This window comes from Eptesicus fuscus, chromosome 3 (genome assembly GCF_027574615.1).
Source record: "Eptesicus fuscus isolate TK198812 chromosome 3, DD_ASM_mEF_20220401, whole genome shotgun sequence".
NCBI lineage: Eukaryota > Metazoa > Chordata > Mammalia > Chiroptera > Vespertilionidae > Eptesicus > Eptesicus fuscus.
The window spans coordinates 99,652,619-99,668,816 of NC_072475.1; the positions used below are offsets into that span (position 1 = coordinate 99,652,619).

The 16,198-nt window shown below is 37.3% G+C and overlaps 1 protein-coding gene across 1 annotated transcript in view; it reads right to left on the reverse strand.

Annotated features, from left to right (window-relative positions):
- The window catches only part of ROBO2 (roundabout guidance receptor 2), a 744,230-nt gene that overhangs the window by 90,201 nt on the left and 637,831 nt on the right, over positions 1–16,198 (reverse strand). The window contains exons 22-23 of the mRNA XM_054710136.1: positions 15,810–15,935; positions 10,033–10,189 (exon numbers count right to left, since the gene is read on the reverse strand). Of these exons, the coding sequence (XP_054566111.1) occupies positions 10,033–10,189; positions 15,810–15,935 (283 nt within the window). The remainder of the gene's footprint in view (positions 1–10,032; positions 10,190–15,809; positions 15,936–16,198) is intronic.

Consider the following 16,198-nt stretch of genomic DNA (forward strand, 5'->3'; position numbering starts at 1 on the left):
TTCTGATTCTTCCTGATTCAGTTTGGAGAGGTTGTATTTTTTCAGGAATTTTTTCATTTCATCCACATTGTCCAGTTTATTGGCATATAGTTGTTCATAGTATTTTCTTAAATAATTTGTATTTTTATGGTGTCAGTGGTTATTTCACTTTCATTTATGATTTTATTTTTTTGTGTTCTCTCTCTTTATTTCCTAACTAGCTTTCCCGTTGCAGGAAAAATCTTGCAATAGAATTTCCTGCTGCACTCTACCCCGCCTCCGCTCCGCCCTTGCCGCCCGCCCCGCCTTCTCCTCCAGTCCGCCCTCGTTTCCCTTCGCCCCCAGCCCCGCCTCCGCCCCGCCCTTCTCCTCCCCCCGGCTTGCTTGCTTCTTTGAAGCTTTACTCCCTTCTGCAGCTCTTGGCTTCTTTGGACACTGTCTTGATATGCAAATTAGCCGCCATCTTTGTTGGGGTAATTTGCATACGCGTCCTGATTGGTTGGTGGGCCTGGCTTGGCTGGTGGGCGTGGCTTAGGTGTAGCGAAGGTGTGGTCAATTTGCATATTTGTCTATTATTAGATTAGATGAGTCTGGCTAATGGTTCATCAATCTTGTTTATCCTTTCAAAGAACCAGCTCTTGGTTTCATTGATTTTTTGGATTGTTTTTTAGTATCTATTCATTTATTTATGGTCTAATCTTTATTATTTCCTTCCTTCTACTTACTTTGTGCTTTTCATTTTGTTCTCTTTATAATTCTTTAACTTGTAGGTTATATAAATTATTATTAATTTTTCTTGTTTTGTGAAGTGGGCCTATAGTACTATGAACATCCCTCTCAGGACTGCTTTTGTTGTGTCCAGTAGATTTTGGGTTGTTTTGTGTTCAGTTTCATTTGTTTCCAGGGAGTTTTTGGTTTCTTTATTGATCTCATTGGCAACCCATTCATTGTTTAATAACATGCTATTTAGCCTCCATATGTTTGAATGTTTTGGGGTGTTTTTATTGCAGTTGATTTCTAATTTCATTCCACTCTGATCACACAAGATACTTGATATGATTTCAATCTTCTTGAACCTCTAAAACTTGTTTTGTTTCTTAACATGTGGTCTATCTTTGTGAATGACCCATATGCACTTGAGAAGAATGTATATTCTGCAGCTTTGGAGTGAAAAGTTTTATAAATGTCAATTAAATTAATCTGATACAGTGTGCCCTTTAGAGTAACTGTTTCATTGTTAAGTTTTTGTCTGGAAGATCTATATAGTGAAGTCAACGGGATGTTAAAGTCCACTACTATGACTGTATTGTTGTTAATCTCTCCCTTAAAGTTCTCTAGAATATTTTTAAATATATATTTAGGTGTTCCTATAATGAGTGCATATATGTTTACCAGGGTTATATTTTCTTGTTGGATCAACCCCTTTAGTATTATGTAGTGACCTTTTTGTCTCTTGTGATGGCCTTCATTTTGAAGTCTATTTTATCAGATATAAGTATTGCTACTCCAGCTTTCTTTTTGGTTCCATTTGCATGGAACATTTCTCCATCCTTTCACTCTCATCCTGTGTGAGTCTTTTGTTCTGAGGTGGGTCTCTTATAGACAACATATAGTTTGGTCATGTTTTTATATCCATTCAGCTACCCTGTGTCTTTTGATTAGAGCATTTAATCCATTTACATTTAAGGTTATTATTGATAGGTACTTATTTTTTGCCATTTTAATTCTGTATGGCTAGATTTTCTCTATATTTCTTCTTCTCATTATGTAAGTCCCTTTAGCATCTTTCGTAATGCTGGTTGGTAGTGATGAACTCCTTTATCCTTTTTTTTTTTTTTGTCTGGAAAGCTCTTATTTTACCATCTATTTTGAATGATAGCCTTGCTGGACAGAGTAATATTGGTTTCAGATCCTTGCTTCCCATTACCTTGAATATTTCATGTCATTCCCTTCTGGTCTGTAGAGTTTCTGATGAGAAATCAGAAGACAGCCTTATGGGAGCTACTTTATAGATAACAATTTGCTTTTCTATTGCCACCTTTAAGATTCTCTCTTTGTCTCTAATTTTTGGCATTTTAAAAATTATGATGTGTCTGGGTGTGGGCCTGTTTGGGTTCTTCTTCCTTGCATCTCTCTGTGCCTCCTGAACTTGTATGACTTTTTCCTTTACCAGGTTAGGGAAGTTTTCTTCCATTATTTATTTAGTCATGTTCTCTATCCTTTGCTCCCTGTCTTCTCCTTCTGGCATATCTACTATGTGAATATTGTTACATTTCTTGTTATTCCACAGCTCCCTAAAGCTGTCTTCCTGTCCTTTAATTGTTTTTGTCTTTTTGGTTTTCTGATTGAGTGATTTTTTTCTACCCTTTCTTCTAATTCACTGATCCAATCCTCAGCTTCCTCTAATCTTCTGTGTATTTCTTCCAATGCATTCTTTATTAGTGCTATGTCATTCTTTATTTTCAAATGTTCTTTTTTTCATAGTTACCATATGTTTTCTCATGCTGTTGAACATATTTACCATCATTATTCTGAACTCTATATCAGATAAATTTCTTATCTCCATTTCATTCATTTCTTCTTCTGGAGAATTATCTTGCTCTTTCATTTTGGGATTTCTTTGTCTCCTGTTTTGGGTTTATGACTATGTATTATGTAGATCTGCAGTGCCTCTCTAATCTCTAGTGTCAAACTCTATTCCTGACTAATTAGAGCAGGCAAAAACTCAAAGCCTCCAGAGACCATCTCTGCCTGCAGACTGATTGGATTCAGTCTTGAGTAGCCCTCAGGCAATCATCCATAGGTGTAGAAAGAGTTTTTCAACAGGGTTTGGCAATTGCTTCTGCCTGGAGGCTAATTGTTATTCTCAATCTCTTAATGGGTCTCAGAAACTCCACACAGTGGGGCAAGGTGTTTTTCGATAGGTTGGGTCAACTGTCTTTCCCACACAGGCAAAACCACCTGTATAGCATTGTCTGCATGAGAAAGATGACCTCTGCAGTGTGAGGGAATGACTAGACACATGAAACTGGGGTGTCTGCCTTCTGAACTCTAACCCCAGAGCCCCCAACCCTGGCTTCTGCTCACACATCTCCAGTCTACTATATCCTCCCCTGCTGGAGCCCATGTGATTGTCTGCACATGAATTTTTTTGCATTGGCCCTTTAAGAGGATGCTTGCATTTACAGCTGTCTCTGGTTGACAGACAGCTACCCTGCTTCTTTTCACATAAAGATGTTATGCTGGCACCTTTCTCAGTACTGGTGCCCAAGGATATGTTTAGAGAGAGGAAGGGAGAGACAGAGAGAAACATTGATGTGAAAGAGAAACATCAATTGATCTGTTGCCACCCATATGAGACCCGACTGGGAATGGAACCCAAAACCTTTGATGGACTGGACGACTCTCCAACCAACTGAGCCACCTGGCTAGGGCTGGTTAAGATGCTTTTCTTAACTTATTTATTTGGCTTTAAATGCTATATTAGTAAGTCAAACAGAAATATGTATAGTAAATCTAATTTTAAGTAAAGCTACCCATTTTCAGTATGGAATGTGTGTGCTGTTATACTTCATGACTAGTTATAATTAAATTTACTTCATTCTGTTTTATAGAATAGCACAATTTTTCCATAAACTTAGTTCCTATACTTTGTTTGCTTACATTAGTTTATTTCTAGGGGTATCCTCCTACATTTGAATAAAGAAAGAAGATGTTTGAAGATGTTTATATAGTATTTAATCTTTTAAATGGAGGAAGTCAATTACCTCTTAAAATTTCCCTACTTTATAAGTAGCAAACTATCTTTATTTCCAATAATCTAAAGGGACCATACATGTGGAATAAAAATGCATAGAAAATGTAAGAGAAGGAAGAAGGAGTGTCACATGCATTAGTGTAATTAGTTGTCCTCATTTTTATTATTCAAATACCATAAGGCATAGGATCTATCTGTATAAATATTATTTTTAACATTACATAATATATATACATATCTATGCACACACATATATGTGTGTATATATATTGTTCTTTGATATTGACTCTCTCTCTCTCCACACACACACACACACACACACACACACACATACACACATTGCACAATATATTACATGACTGAAAAAGCATTTCAATAGCTATTTCATTGAACTAGAATGGGTCTTTTTCATCAATTGTTCCAAGTCTTTTCTACAAAGGTAATCTAGAATAGGAGGAGCAAACTCTGTCCACTGCAGAATGTAAGCAGAGCTGAGGAAAGCTCATGGATTCATGTCAGTCAATGTTTTGTGCAAGAAGTGGAAAATAGAGATAGAAAGAATAAGTGAAAGACTAGGAGAAGAACATAAAAGGCTAAATGAAAAAAATATGGGACATGGTGCATGTCGTATGATGGGGATAACTAACCGTTGTTCATCATTTCTATGTATCCCTGTATTAATCCATTACAGAACAATGGACACTTAAGTTACAATTAAATGCAATTTCTGAGGAAGGGCAAGGAAGTAACAGATGTCTCTATAAACGTTATGAAAAGTGTATCTCTGTTTTTAGAGTTTCCTTCACATTTACAGATATATCCTATTTGAGTGCTGAAATTTCAACAGTAACATCAGAAAGACTGTGAAAACGCTTATACTACCAACCAAATTTCTCTTGGGCAACTTTTCCTGAAGAAGTGTTTGTTCTTTGACATCGGCAGTGAAGTGGGAGGCAACGTATTGTCTTGCTCACAAATCATGAGAAGGATGACAACAAATCAATGTTGCATGTGAACTAACTTGTTAAAGGCCAATTACAAATATCAGATTACTACTAAAAATACAATAAGGTTCAACACCCACAGAAGCTTGCCAATCTCAACTGCAGTAACAAAGCTGAGCATGTTTTCTATTGAACTACTACTAAATTCTTCCTAGCATCATATGATTATATTAAAAATACATTATATTTATAGCAAAAAAAAAAAAGGATATATTGGAAACATTTTTTGTCAAGTTGAGGGAGGCATATTGATGAGAAAGAACATTTACCATTGTTGCTATGACATTAAATTAACAATTAAATACATTTTCCATATGGACAACGATTTGATACTTTTGGTATTTTATAGTGAGGAGGTCTGACCAAGAAAGGCTTGGAAAAATTGATAATATCTAAATTCTTAGAAACATTATTAAAAATTGTAATAAAAAAACAGGAGACTCTCTTTTCAAGATTGTGATTATTCTCAGCTAGGTATATCTCCAAAATCTATCCCTGTCCCTCCATCCCACTGCCATTGCCTTATTTTATTCCTTTATCACTTTCATGATAGTGGCCATTCTGCTGCAATATACCATTTATTATTCCCCAGCCTCATGTCCTCCAATGCTTCATCTGTAACCAAAGTCAGAATCCTTACATGACATGCAAGGTTTCAGAATTGTCCTCCAGACACCTTCTCAGATATCTCCTACACTACACATGTTTCAAATTCAACAAACCTCATACCAGTAGAGCAGCTACCACTTGTGGAAGGTTACAGACAAGCAATTACAATGAAATGTGATAAGTACTACAGTAGGAAAGTAAGCTTAAAGAATAATGAAAAATAAAGGAAAGGCAAGTAACTTTAACTATAATAGGGTGTGGTTTCCAAGGGAAGAGTGGAAAGTACCAAAGGAAGACTAATGTGCTATTCCTGTTTTTATTTTCTCCTCTTTAATTTTATATCTATGTTTGCCTTTGGCTACAAAACTTTCTTTTCATCTGCACAACAAAAGGCAACATTAGTAACATCTTGTTGTAGTCATTGATTAACAAGCTATCCTGGCACACAGGTTACTTTATGTTTGAGACTATTTCTCACCCCCTTTGTCTATTTGTTTCTGACTTGGAGTCTGGCATGCAACCATCACCCAATTCTGGGCACTATTATTTGTAAATAAATAATTCAAGAATCACCTCAAAACTCAACTTTTATAGGATTGCAACAGCCTTACCTGGCATGCTTGACTATCACTTTCTGCATGCAAATTATTATTGTACTAGGGGCCCAGTGCATAAATTTGTGCATCTTAAAAAGAACTGTGGGCCCCGGGGCTGTGGTGGGCAAAGCGGCTGGTCTTGGCACATCCTCTTCACCCCCGCCTGGCCCCTGGTCCCCTGTCTGCTGGCAGCCCGATCCCGCTCCCATGTGCTGACGGCATAGCATGGAGCTATTGGGGCCGGTGCCAGCAGTGGGTGTGAGCGGGGCCGGTGCTGTCAGTGGGTGCAAGTGGCAGCTGCTGCCACGATCGCCTCTCAGGAGCAAGGTGAGATGGAGAAGCCCTCAGGGGCGATCAGGGCTGGCAGCTGCGGCTTGCACCCGCTGATAGTGCCAAATGATCAGGCCTGGCACTGGGCGCCAGCAGCGGGTGCAAGTGGTGGCTCTGGTACCGGCAGTGGGTATGAGCGGGGCCAGCGCTGGCGGCAGGTGCAAGCTCTGGGTAGGACTGCGGCATGCAGGAGCAAAGAATTTTCAGCAACCATCAGAGGCTCGCCCCAATGACAGCGACCAGTGCCCCACCTTGGTCTGGCGCCCCCATTCACCTGCTCCACCATCTCAATAGCCGAAGCCCGCCATGTTCCATGCTCTACCTCCTGCTGCCAACGCCCGCCATGTTCCGCGTGCGCCCCTGATGGTCAGCACGCATCATAGCGACCGGTTGTTCGGTTGTTCCCTTGTTCTGTCTATTTGCATATTAGGGTTTTATATATATAGATATGCATTGCTCATCTAGGGCTTGTCATCCTATCTAATAAAAGGGTAATATGCAAATTGACCATCACTCCAACACACAAGATGGCCGCCCCCATGTGGTCAAAGATGGCCACCCCCATGTGGACACAAGATGGCCAGCAGGGGAGGGCAGTTGTGGGTGATCAGGCCAGCAGGGGAGGGCAGTTAGGGGTAATCAGGCAGAGGCAGGTGAGGAGCGGTTGGGAAACAGCAGTCCTGGATTGTGAGAGGACAGTCGAGCATCCCTCGAGGAGTCCCGGATTGGAGACGGTACAGGCTGGGCTGAGGGACACACACCCCCATGCACGAATTTCATGCACCAGGCCTCTAGTACAATATAATGTGCTCAAGTGTGTGTGGCTTCTGGTTTCTATCTCCCCCAAGTCTTGTGAGCTCCCTAGATCAGGGATAAGATCTTCCTTATTAATTTTGTAGTTTCTTTTATCATGTGGCTTTTCTTTCTAACACTGTGCCAAGCAAATTTTATGTACTTGAAAAAAATGTTGAATAAGTTCTTCATTATGATATGTTTAAAACAACAAAAACAATATATCACCATAAGAAGTATAATTGCAGAATCCTTGATTGTTAAAAAATAAAAACTATTAAAAACAAAAAAGGTTAGTTCTAAAGTTTTTGTTTGAATTTCAAGAAAACCTTAAACTTGCATAAGTTTCAAATCAAGGCATTTAAACAATTTTATAGATCTCTTCTGCAAAATAGTCAATGTTAACATCATGAATTCCAGAGCATAAATAAACCAGAAAATGTTCAAACATCTTTCCTTTCCAGTATTATAATTTTCACATTGGAGAAAACAAAAGTGCAATGACTATAATAGTAAATAGACAAAGCCTTCCCAAATATACTCATTTTGATTTATTCTTGTCATATTGATTTTAAATGCATTCTCATTACAAACAATTGAAATAAGAACTTTCAAGTACTCCTTTTTTAAAAATATTGAGTCCAAAAAATAAGGAAATTGAATTTTGCTCTCACTTTACTGATAGGTTAAAACTTAACTACTACTTTTATTAAGAGTGATGAGTTTTTTTCAGGAAATATGAGGTATTTATGACAAAAAAAGAAAAGAAAAGAAAAAATAAAATGAAGTAACTTGCCTGGCCTGGGCTGGGTAGCTAAAAAATAATCAATTAAATAAAATATCAAATATATTTTTAGCAATCTTTAGAAAACATTTTCTAATATAATGCATTCTGGCTAAATATTAAAATAATTTAAAATCCCAAAGTAGTAAAATAAATTTTTATTTTATATCATAATATTCTAAAATAACTTGTATTACAAAATAAAATATCCATGAATGTGAATTATTTCATTCACCAAATGGATAGTTCTAACTCTATTGCTTGGCAAAAAAATAACATGAGAAGTTTATCATTTATTTGTAATGAATTAGTTTTTTCTCAATTTGTAAAAGGTATTTTTATAGTGTATGCATTTTTAAAGTAGATTTAGTGTGAAAAAAATACAAAGATTCCAAATTAACTACAGTTTTCATGATTCAGAACTTCATGCTTATAAATGTTTAACAGCACTCTTTTCTCAGTTTACATGTTCCATTTCCTCATTTTCTGAGTACAGTCTTTAAAAAGAAGATTTCTAAGCCCTGTAGTAATCTTTTCTCATGGAATAATACATCTCTGTTTTTCCTTTGCCCCTGTAACATTGATACATTTATATTACCAGTATGAATTGCATAATATCATATGCAGAGTTTTATTTTATTTAAGTCAGAGAAAAGGGGTATGCTCAATTTCTTTTTTCAAATGTGAACCCAGTTTTTAAAAGTAAAATAATAATGATAAGTACATGTATGGGAACTATACACTGAGTGGCCTGATTATTATGATCTCTGAACGCATAATAATGTGGCCACTCAGTATATATATATATTAGAGGCCCGGTGCATGAATTTGTGCATGGGTGGGGTCCGGCCAGCCTGGCCAGGGGGAGGGGACATGGGCAGTTGGCCAGCCTGCCTGCTGGTCAAACTCCTGGTTGAGGGGACAATTTGCATATTAGCTTTTTATTATATAGGATATACACTGAGTGGCCAGATTATTATGCGTTCAGAGGTCATAATAATCTGGCCACTCAGTGTAATTCCATAGAAGCAAATGAAGCCCTTTGGATGGAAAAAAGTACAGAAGTATGCATATTACATAACTGGAAGAAAAGGCAAATAGGTCTTTTTTTTGGATACAAACATTGTGACAGAAAAAATTAATTTGGAGACTTCAAAGAAAGCAGGTATGTAAAAAATATGGAGAAAATGTATAAGCATGTACATGTGATCTTAATGTGAAACAAGACAGAAAATAGACATTATTCAAATAACTGAATTGTAATATCTAATTAAATATTTACTATTAGTATTTGAATATCTAAAAACTTCTAAGTAAAGAAACACTTAGAAAAAGGAAAACTGCCTTTATTCTGTATTTTTCAGTTCTATTCAAAAGCAAAGGTGACCTTAGAAACTGTATAGATGACAGAGCAGTTACCATTATTAAAAGAGAAAACCAGACTGAGTATGTTCTTTTCTGCCTTGCTATTTGTTTCCAGATTAGTGAATAAAATGTATTGATGCCTTCTGCTTTAAAATCTATTAACACAAGTAACAGAAGAAAACAATCTAATTCTTGTGAGATGTTTAGGGAAAAATCAGGAAACTGGCCATATTTAAAGGCCCTCAAAGGACATTTTCTAACTTAAAAAGGTTTTGTTACAGAGTGTGTATTGGCTTGAACCTCTTTTATTGTTCAGGCCCCTAAGTTCCCATCAAAGCTGATGATTAAAGTTCTACCCACTGGCCAGGTCTCTGCAATTATCCCATTGTGAGGGAGCTCAACAGTGGGCGCCCTGCTATGGCCAGACATCAAGTCATTAGAGAACTGTGAGGAATGATGAAGAAGGTTATTTTAATTCCCTTTTCAGCTCTTCTCAGGAGTGGCTCTTTAGTTCACAGAACTGGGGGTACTTGCTTTCAAACTAACAAGCAATATTATAAATGGAGGTTGCATTATCATGATTGCAGACAATCTAAGGCACTTGAAGGCCAAGGATTCTAGGTCCTCAGTATGTGCTATGTTGTATTTGTCGGCTAAAAGCATATAGATGGCGTAAACAATAAAAGAGGGGAGAAGCAGTGAACAGGCTGGGAACGGGGCAGAGAAAGCAATAAGAGCAAACAAGATAAAGACAAGCACGCACAACAGAGAGGGAGTGCAGCCTGGACATTCTCTTGGTCTATAAAACATTTTTACCCATTTTCTTGCTGTTCCACCGCGTAGTGTTCCAGCTCTGAACCAGGAAGGGGCTGGGCAGGGGGAGGAGGTAGAGGAACATTGGCCCAAGTCGATCCATTGTTTTTCTGCGGTTTAGATGAGTTTTTATTTTTCTTCTTTTTTCCACCTTTTCCACCTAAAAGTAATAATGCACTTATTCAGACATACCAAATATCAGAAGAAACAAAGGACATCAGATGGGACTATGTATTTATGATTTTAAAACACCAGAATCAGTATGTCACAGTGTTAAAAGCTATAAATAATGGCATTATATAATCAGGAAACATTTTTATAAATCACCCAAAATGGTATTGTCTCTTTCCCCTCGCATTAACTACAGAGTTGAGTAAACAAAAAATATGGCTGCTGTAGGAAAAGCACATTTATTGATTTATGCATGTGTGCTGCCTCCACATTTTCATTGTTAGAGGAAACAATGGGCCATAACAACTTTTTTCAAATGTCAGATTTTAGTGCATTTATAATGCTCTTTTGCATAACCTCTCTCAGTGGAAAATGCCGTGTCTAAGGATACAGGCTAAACTTTTACATTAGAATTTACTCAATTTAATTAATCGAGGAGAATAACAGTTTTAAAATCAATCAACTATACCAGAGGATAAGTTGTAAATTTTTCACACTAACATGTTTTATAGAAATTTTAACTAATGACCAACACAATTTTTTTTTGCATATAGTGAGCATAGTTCCCAGATGCTTTAAGCAAACCATTTCCTAAATTCCAAAAAGGAAAGAAAATGAATGGAAATACAGTAATCAGTTTCACTACTATTGTAATACAAATGAATTTATGCACAACACATGAGCAGAAAGTAACACGGCGGCATATAGGCCATATGTGGAATTATAGGCGCTTAATAAAATATAAAAGAAAATTTATCATTTCTATAGTGCCAGACTTTTCACTCTTTCAAAATTAAGTAAATGAAGTTTCTTCCTAAATGAACTATGGGTGGATGCTGGAATGACTACTTCTTGAGTAGAATGACCAAGAATGATTAAAGGGAAGCTAAGAAACTTTTATCACTCCCACAACCGTCTGTAGTGATGCAGAAAAAAAAAAAAAGGTACTGACTCCTTGGATTTTATCTTTCTGAAACTGAAAGTTGTAAGAATCAAATATTTTCAACATAATTGTCTAGCAATAGTGATATTGCTTTCTTTCAATTACTAGTCTGCATCCACCAATTCAAAAAATTATGTAATTTAATAATAACTTATTTGAGTGCCCCAAAGTGCTGAAACTATTAAACTACTATGTTTTCTAGGTAGTGTGTATAAAACACATATATGTAAAAAAGCATTCGTGCAAATGAAGTGCTTTCACCTTTCCTTTCACTTTTATCTTTGGCAGAATGAGAGATATTTGGAGCACAGAGAGCAGCGATCTTCAGGTTCAAGGATAAGAGCTTGATCTCTGGGTTTGAAGACTAGTTTCTCAATTACTCGATAAGTTTCTCAATAGATACCACCTTGATATCCACACATGTAAAACATATACAGTTACTACTTCTTTAGGCATTTTGAGGGTTTGAAGAGATAATGCATGTAGAGGACTCAGAATGTAAAGAATGCCCAGTAAATGTCAATCATTCCTACTATTTTCTGATTGCCTTTGCCACACCCAACTCCTCCAAGCCAGAGTATCCCAGGAATAGTCTGATTTTCAGATAAGAATAATAAACCTGTTTGAATTCACATCTCTACTATTTTTATTTAAAACTAGGGGCCCAGTATACAAAATTTGTGCATGGGGGGTGGGTCCTTTAGCCCGACCTGCACCCTCTCCAATCTGGAAGCCCTCAGGGGATGTCCTACTGATGGCTTAGGCCTGCTCACCATGGTTCTCTGCTCTCTGCGGAACTGCCTGCTTGATGCCACCACAGGCCCTGGTGTTTGCTCTCTCTGGAGGCCTGCTTGCCCTTTGCTGCTGGGGTCAGGGGGAAGCAGGGCCCTGGTGTCTGCTCTCTGTGGGGGCCCTGCTGTTTGCTTGCTCACTGTGAGGGCCTGCTTGCCTCTTGCTGCCATGGCCAGGGGCAAGCAGGGCCCTGCTGTCTACTTGCTCTCTGCGGGGGACTGCTTGTCCCTTGCTGCCACGTCCAGGGGCAAGCAGGGCCCTGCTGAATGTTTGCTCGCTGCAAGCATCCAACCCCACCCCCAGCTGCTCGTCACCTGTTGCGTGCACGCTGGCCACAGGCCCACCGTCTTTGTTGGGTTAATTTGCATACTTACTCCTGATTGGCTGTGGGTGTCACAGAGGTATGGTCAATTTACATATTTGTCTATTATTAGTATAGATAGTGAGCCTTAATCCTCTGTTTCCTGATAACCCAACCAAACAAGGACTGTACATTTTTCTGTAGTATCAGAACAATATCTCACTTAAAAAAGGAATGGGCTGGGACACAAGGCCCATAGCTTTTCCCCTAGTCGTGCCTCCTTTATTCTTTATATTTATGTGTGTACAATGCTTTTTCACTTTTCATAGCACTTTTAGAAATGCAACATGCTCACCACCAGAACTGAGTGACACAAATAGGCACATTCTTACAGCTCCATTTCAAATGAGAAGGTATAGATGCTTTCTGAGTGTTGTATGGCCCATATTCACACAGTTAAAGAAAAATTTTTTAAAAAATAATAAAATGCAGCAGCTTTTGTGGAACTTAGTATTTCTGAACCCAAATCTGTTGAAGTCCTTACCCAAGGGCAAGAAATCCATTATCCAAACAACAGACTTAAAAATGTATTGTGGAAACAGATTCATTGAGGGAAGTTGTAAGGACTTTCCACCCAATATCCACATTCCCCTCTTTGGGGAAATTTCTGTACTCTTATTGTGAACAGTCTTAATAGTACTATCAATCAACATGCTTTGTCTTCTTATAGCAATGAGCCAGGACAGGTGGGTTCTTTGTGGTGGGCATATGACATAAACTAAGGAAATCAAATTCTCTATCTGAGATCTAAAACTTGAACTAAGTGAGCCATAGTTTGTTGCTGTTAATTGCAAAGAAAGATCCTTAAGCATTTCAAAGTGAAGTGCCTGTGTTACATTTTAGGAGAACATATTTTGATGGCTTGCAAATATATTTGACCAATCTCTCTTCAATGCAAAATGTAAATATTTGGATTTATATTTATGTATGCTTAACACATGCCTTCTATGCAGAAAAACCTACAAATACAGCTAATTTTCAAATTAAACTTATAGTCTATTTTTAAAATACTGCTGTATAAAAAGATTTAGTTATTGATGCTGATATTGAACTACACATACACTTGTATACAGGGAAACCCCCCAAAAATGTATACACACTTTAACAACTCATACTTCAATATTGAAAATTAAATGTATTTTAATAAACACTGCCTTTATAATTATTCAAAGTGTGTGTATACATTTTTGGGAAACCCTACATATATAAAATTATGATACAGATGCTATTTTAAAAGATCTGAGTTTTCTTTTATATTTTTTTATTGTTGGATTGTTTATAGAAGTGTTCATAACTTATGTATTGAACAAATTATAAAAGTTTCAAAGAGGATGAGAAATTCACTCAAATAATTCTGAAATGTCCAATTTTCTTTATTACTGCAATTCCTTTAAATTGGTTTCATGACTGTGCACAAATTAAGAAAATCTTATAATATGACACGATTAGATATCCGTAGGGCAGTTTGATCCTAAACTTGAGCCTTAGGAAACATACTCGTTATTATAAGAATAAAACAAAGTCTATATTAAACTCAATTGAACTCAACTAAAAGGGAATATTAAATTCACTTCCACCTCCTAAAGAATGCTTTCTATCACTGATTTAAGTGACTTTATATTCAAATGTAGATGAAGTAGTTACTGCTATGCATAGATATATGTAAATGTCACTCAGGAGATTAATGTATTCAAAGAGAAATAAGCACTATTGTGAATTGTGTTCAGCTTACAATTACTCAAAAAATAACTTCTAAAACTCAGTGGCAATCAACATATACAGAATATTTTTATGAAGGATTCACAGAAGGTCTTATGGGTTATAGCATATAGATAGCTTTTATATGTATATTGCTTGAGACTACATATCTTGAATAAAATAAGCTTAACATAAATTACTTTTTAATTATTCAGGGCTATTGTGAGACTCATTATAAATAAGTGACAGTATAAATGACATATAAAGATGTTCAAAAAAGTCTTCTATTTTATTAAGCCAGTTTCAATTCATAACAGATGTTTAAAATTTTCGATTCTATAATGTATTTAATTCTACCAAGAGGTGAGAAGAGCAAATGGCCCATTCTAGAGGAAAAAAAAAGAGCATTAACATTTTCAAATTGAAAGGGTTCTATCTCCTGAGAAAAAGTCATTTAGTAAATGTTACCCTAATGATGTAAAGAATTAACTCTTCATGGTCTTGATGCCTGGTAGTTGTATAACATATAATACACTATATTCCTTTACTAAAAAGCCTGTAGTTTTTTAAAAAAACCACTTTGTAAAATATGGGATATCATGAATATGAAAAATTAAGCAAGTAAGGTCATGGAATTAATTAGAAATGTGCAAATAAAGTCGTCAGTCATATAGCATACATGTTATGGTTGGAAGTTAGAGTGTACCTACTACAACTTCTGAATTTTAGAGGTGAGGATCCTTTGGCCTGGAGGATATCACTGATATTCCTTATGACAGATATATTCCTGTCCAGTGAAATGTGTTTTCCCCTATACAATATGTACATTATAGTTGTTAGTTTGGCTAATACATCTCAAATATATATTAAAATTTACAGTATAGAAAAATTATCAATATGAGAGACTATATTTGGGGGGGAAATTAAATGTGAAGGGAATGTCCCATATTACCATTCTTATTTAGTACTAGAGGCTCGGTGCATGGATTCGTGCACCAGAGGGGGACGGTCCCTCGGCCTGGCCTGTGCCCTCTCATAATCCAGGACCCCCTTGGGGGATGTTGGAGAGCTGGTTTTGGCCTGATCCCCGCAGACCAGGCTGAGAGACCCCACCAGTGCACAAATCTGTGCACCGGGCCTCTAGTATGCATATAAGATCTTTGGTTAATCTCTTCCTCCCCTTCCCCTCCCCCTTTCCCTCTGAGATTCATCAGTCGCTTCCATGTTTCCATGCCTGTGCATTAAGTGTCTGCCCCCTGGTGGTCAGTGCATGTCATAGCTACCAGTGGAATGGTCGCTTAGGCTTTTATATATATAGATGGTGTTAGCACCTTACTTTAAATAATGTCATTTAATAGACAATAAACTATTACATAACATTTTGTAAAGATTGTCCAAAAATATCACTGAAATCCTAATATGAAAAATCTCCAAAATTATTTGCATTTCAGTTGAACTCATTTTTTGGACAACCACACCATGTAGTTGACTTTCCTGTATGACCATTTTACTGTAAAGTTCTCTTGAGGCTTAAGTAGGGTTCAAGGCAGATCAAATACATCCACTCTTTAATGAACAGTATTCAGTAAAATGGCACTATTTTTCAGTAAATATATCCTCGAAAATTAGTACATAAGGGGTGACAGTGATTTTTATCCCTACAGGCAAGCATGATTTCATTAGGATAAACTGCTATTGTCACGAAAGATAAATGCCTGATCATGACTTGTGATTCAGTTTTCCTCATGGTTGTTAGGAACACAGGTCATATGCTGGTGACAAACAAATATTTCTCCTTACTGCGATCAGACCAACCTGAGAGACTGCCACTCCGCTCTGAGCTGTTGTGAGAGCTGGTGGTGCTGAAATCCTGTGACTGGTTGTGTGGCATTCTATTAGACAATCCCTCAGCCAATCGGTAGTCAGGGATGTAAAGTAAGGCTAAGGGTTAAAGGGCAGAGGTCACAGTGGCATCATGTGATTAGTTCACAGCACAAGCCCATGCAGAACATGCAGTTAGCAATTCAGAAGCAGATGTTGGAGGACAGTGGAGGAATGTTTGGCCTATCCTGCCTAATGGAAGTTGAGATGGATTACTGATCACTATTGATAAAGAGCTAAGAGGATGAAAACGATCAGTGTCGGTGTTTGGTAGTAGCAACGGTGGCGGTGGTGACAGTGGTGGTGGGTTGGTGGTAGTGGTG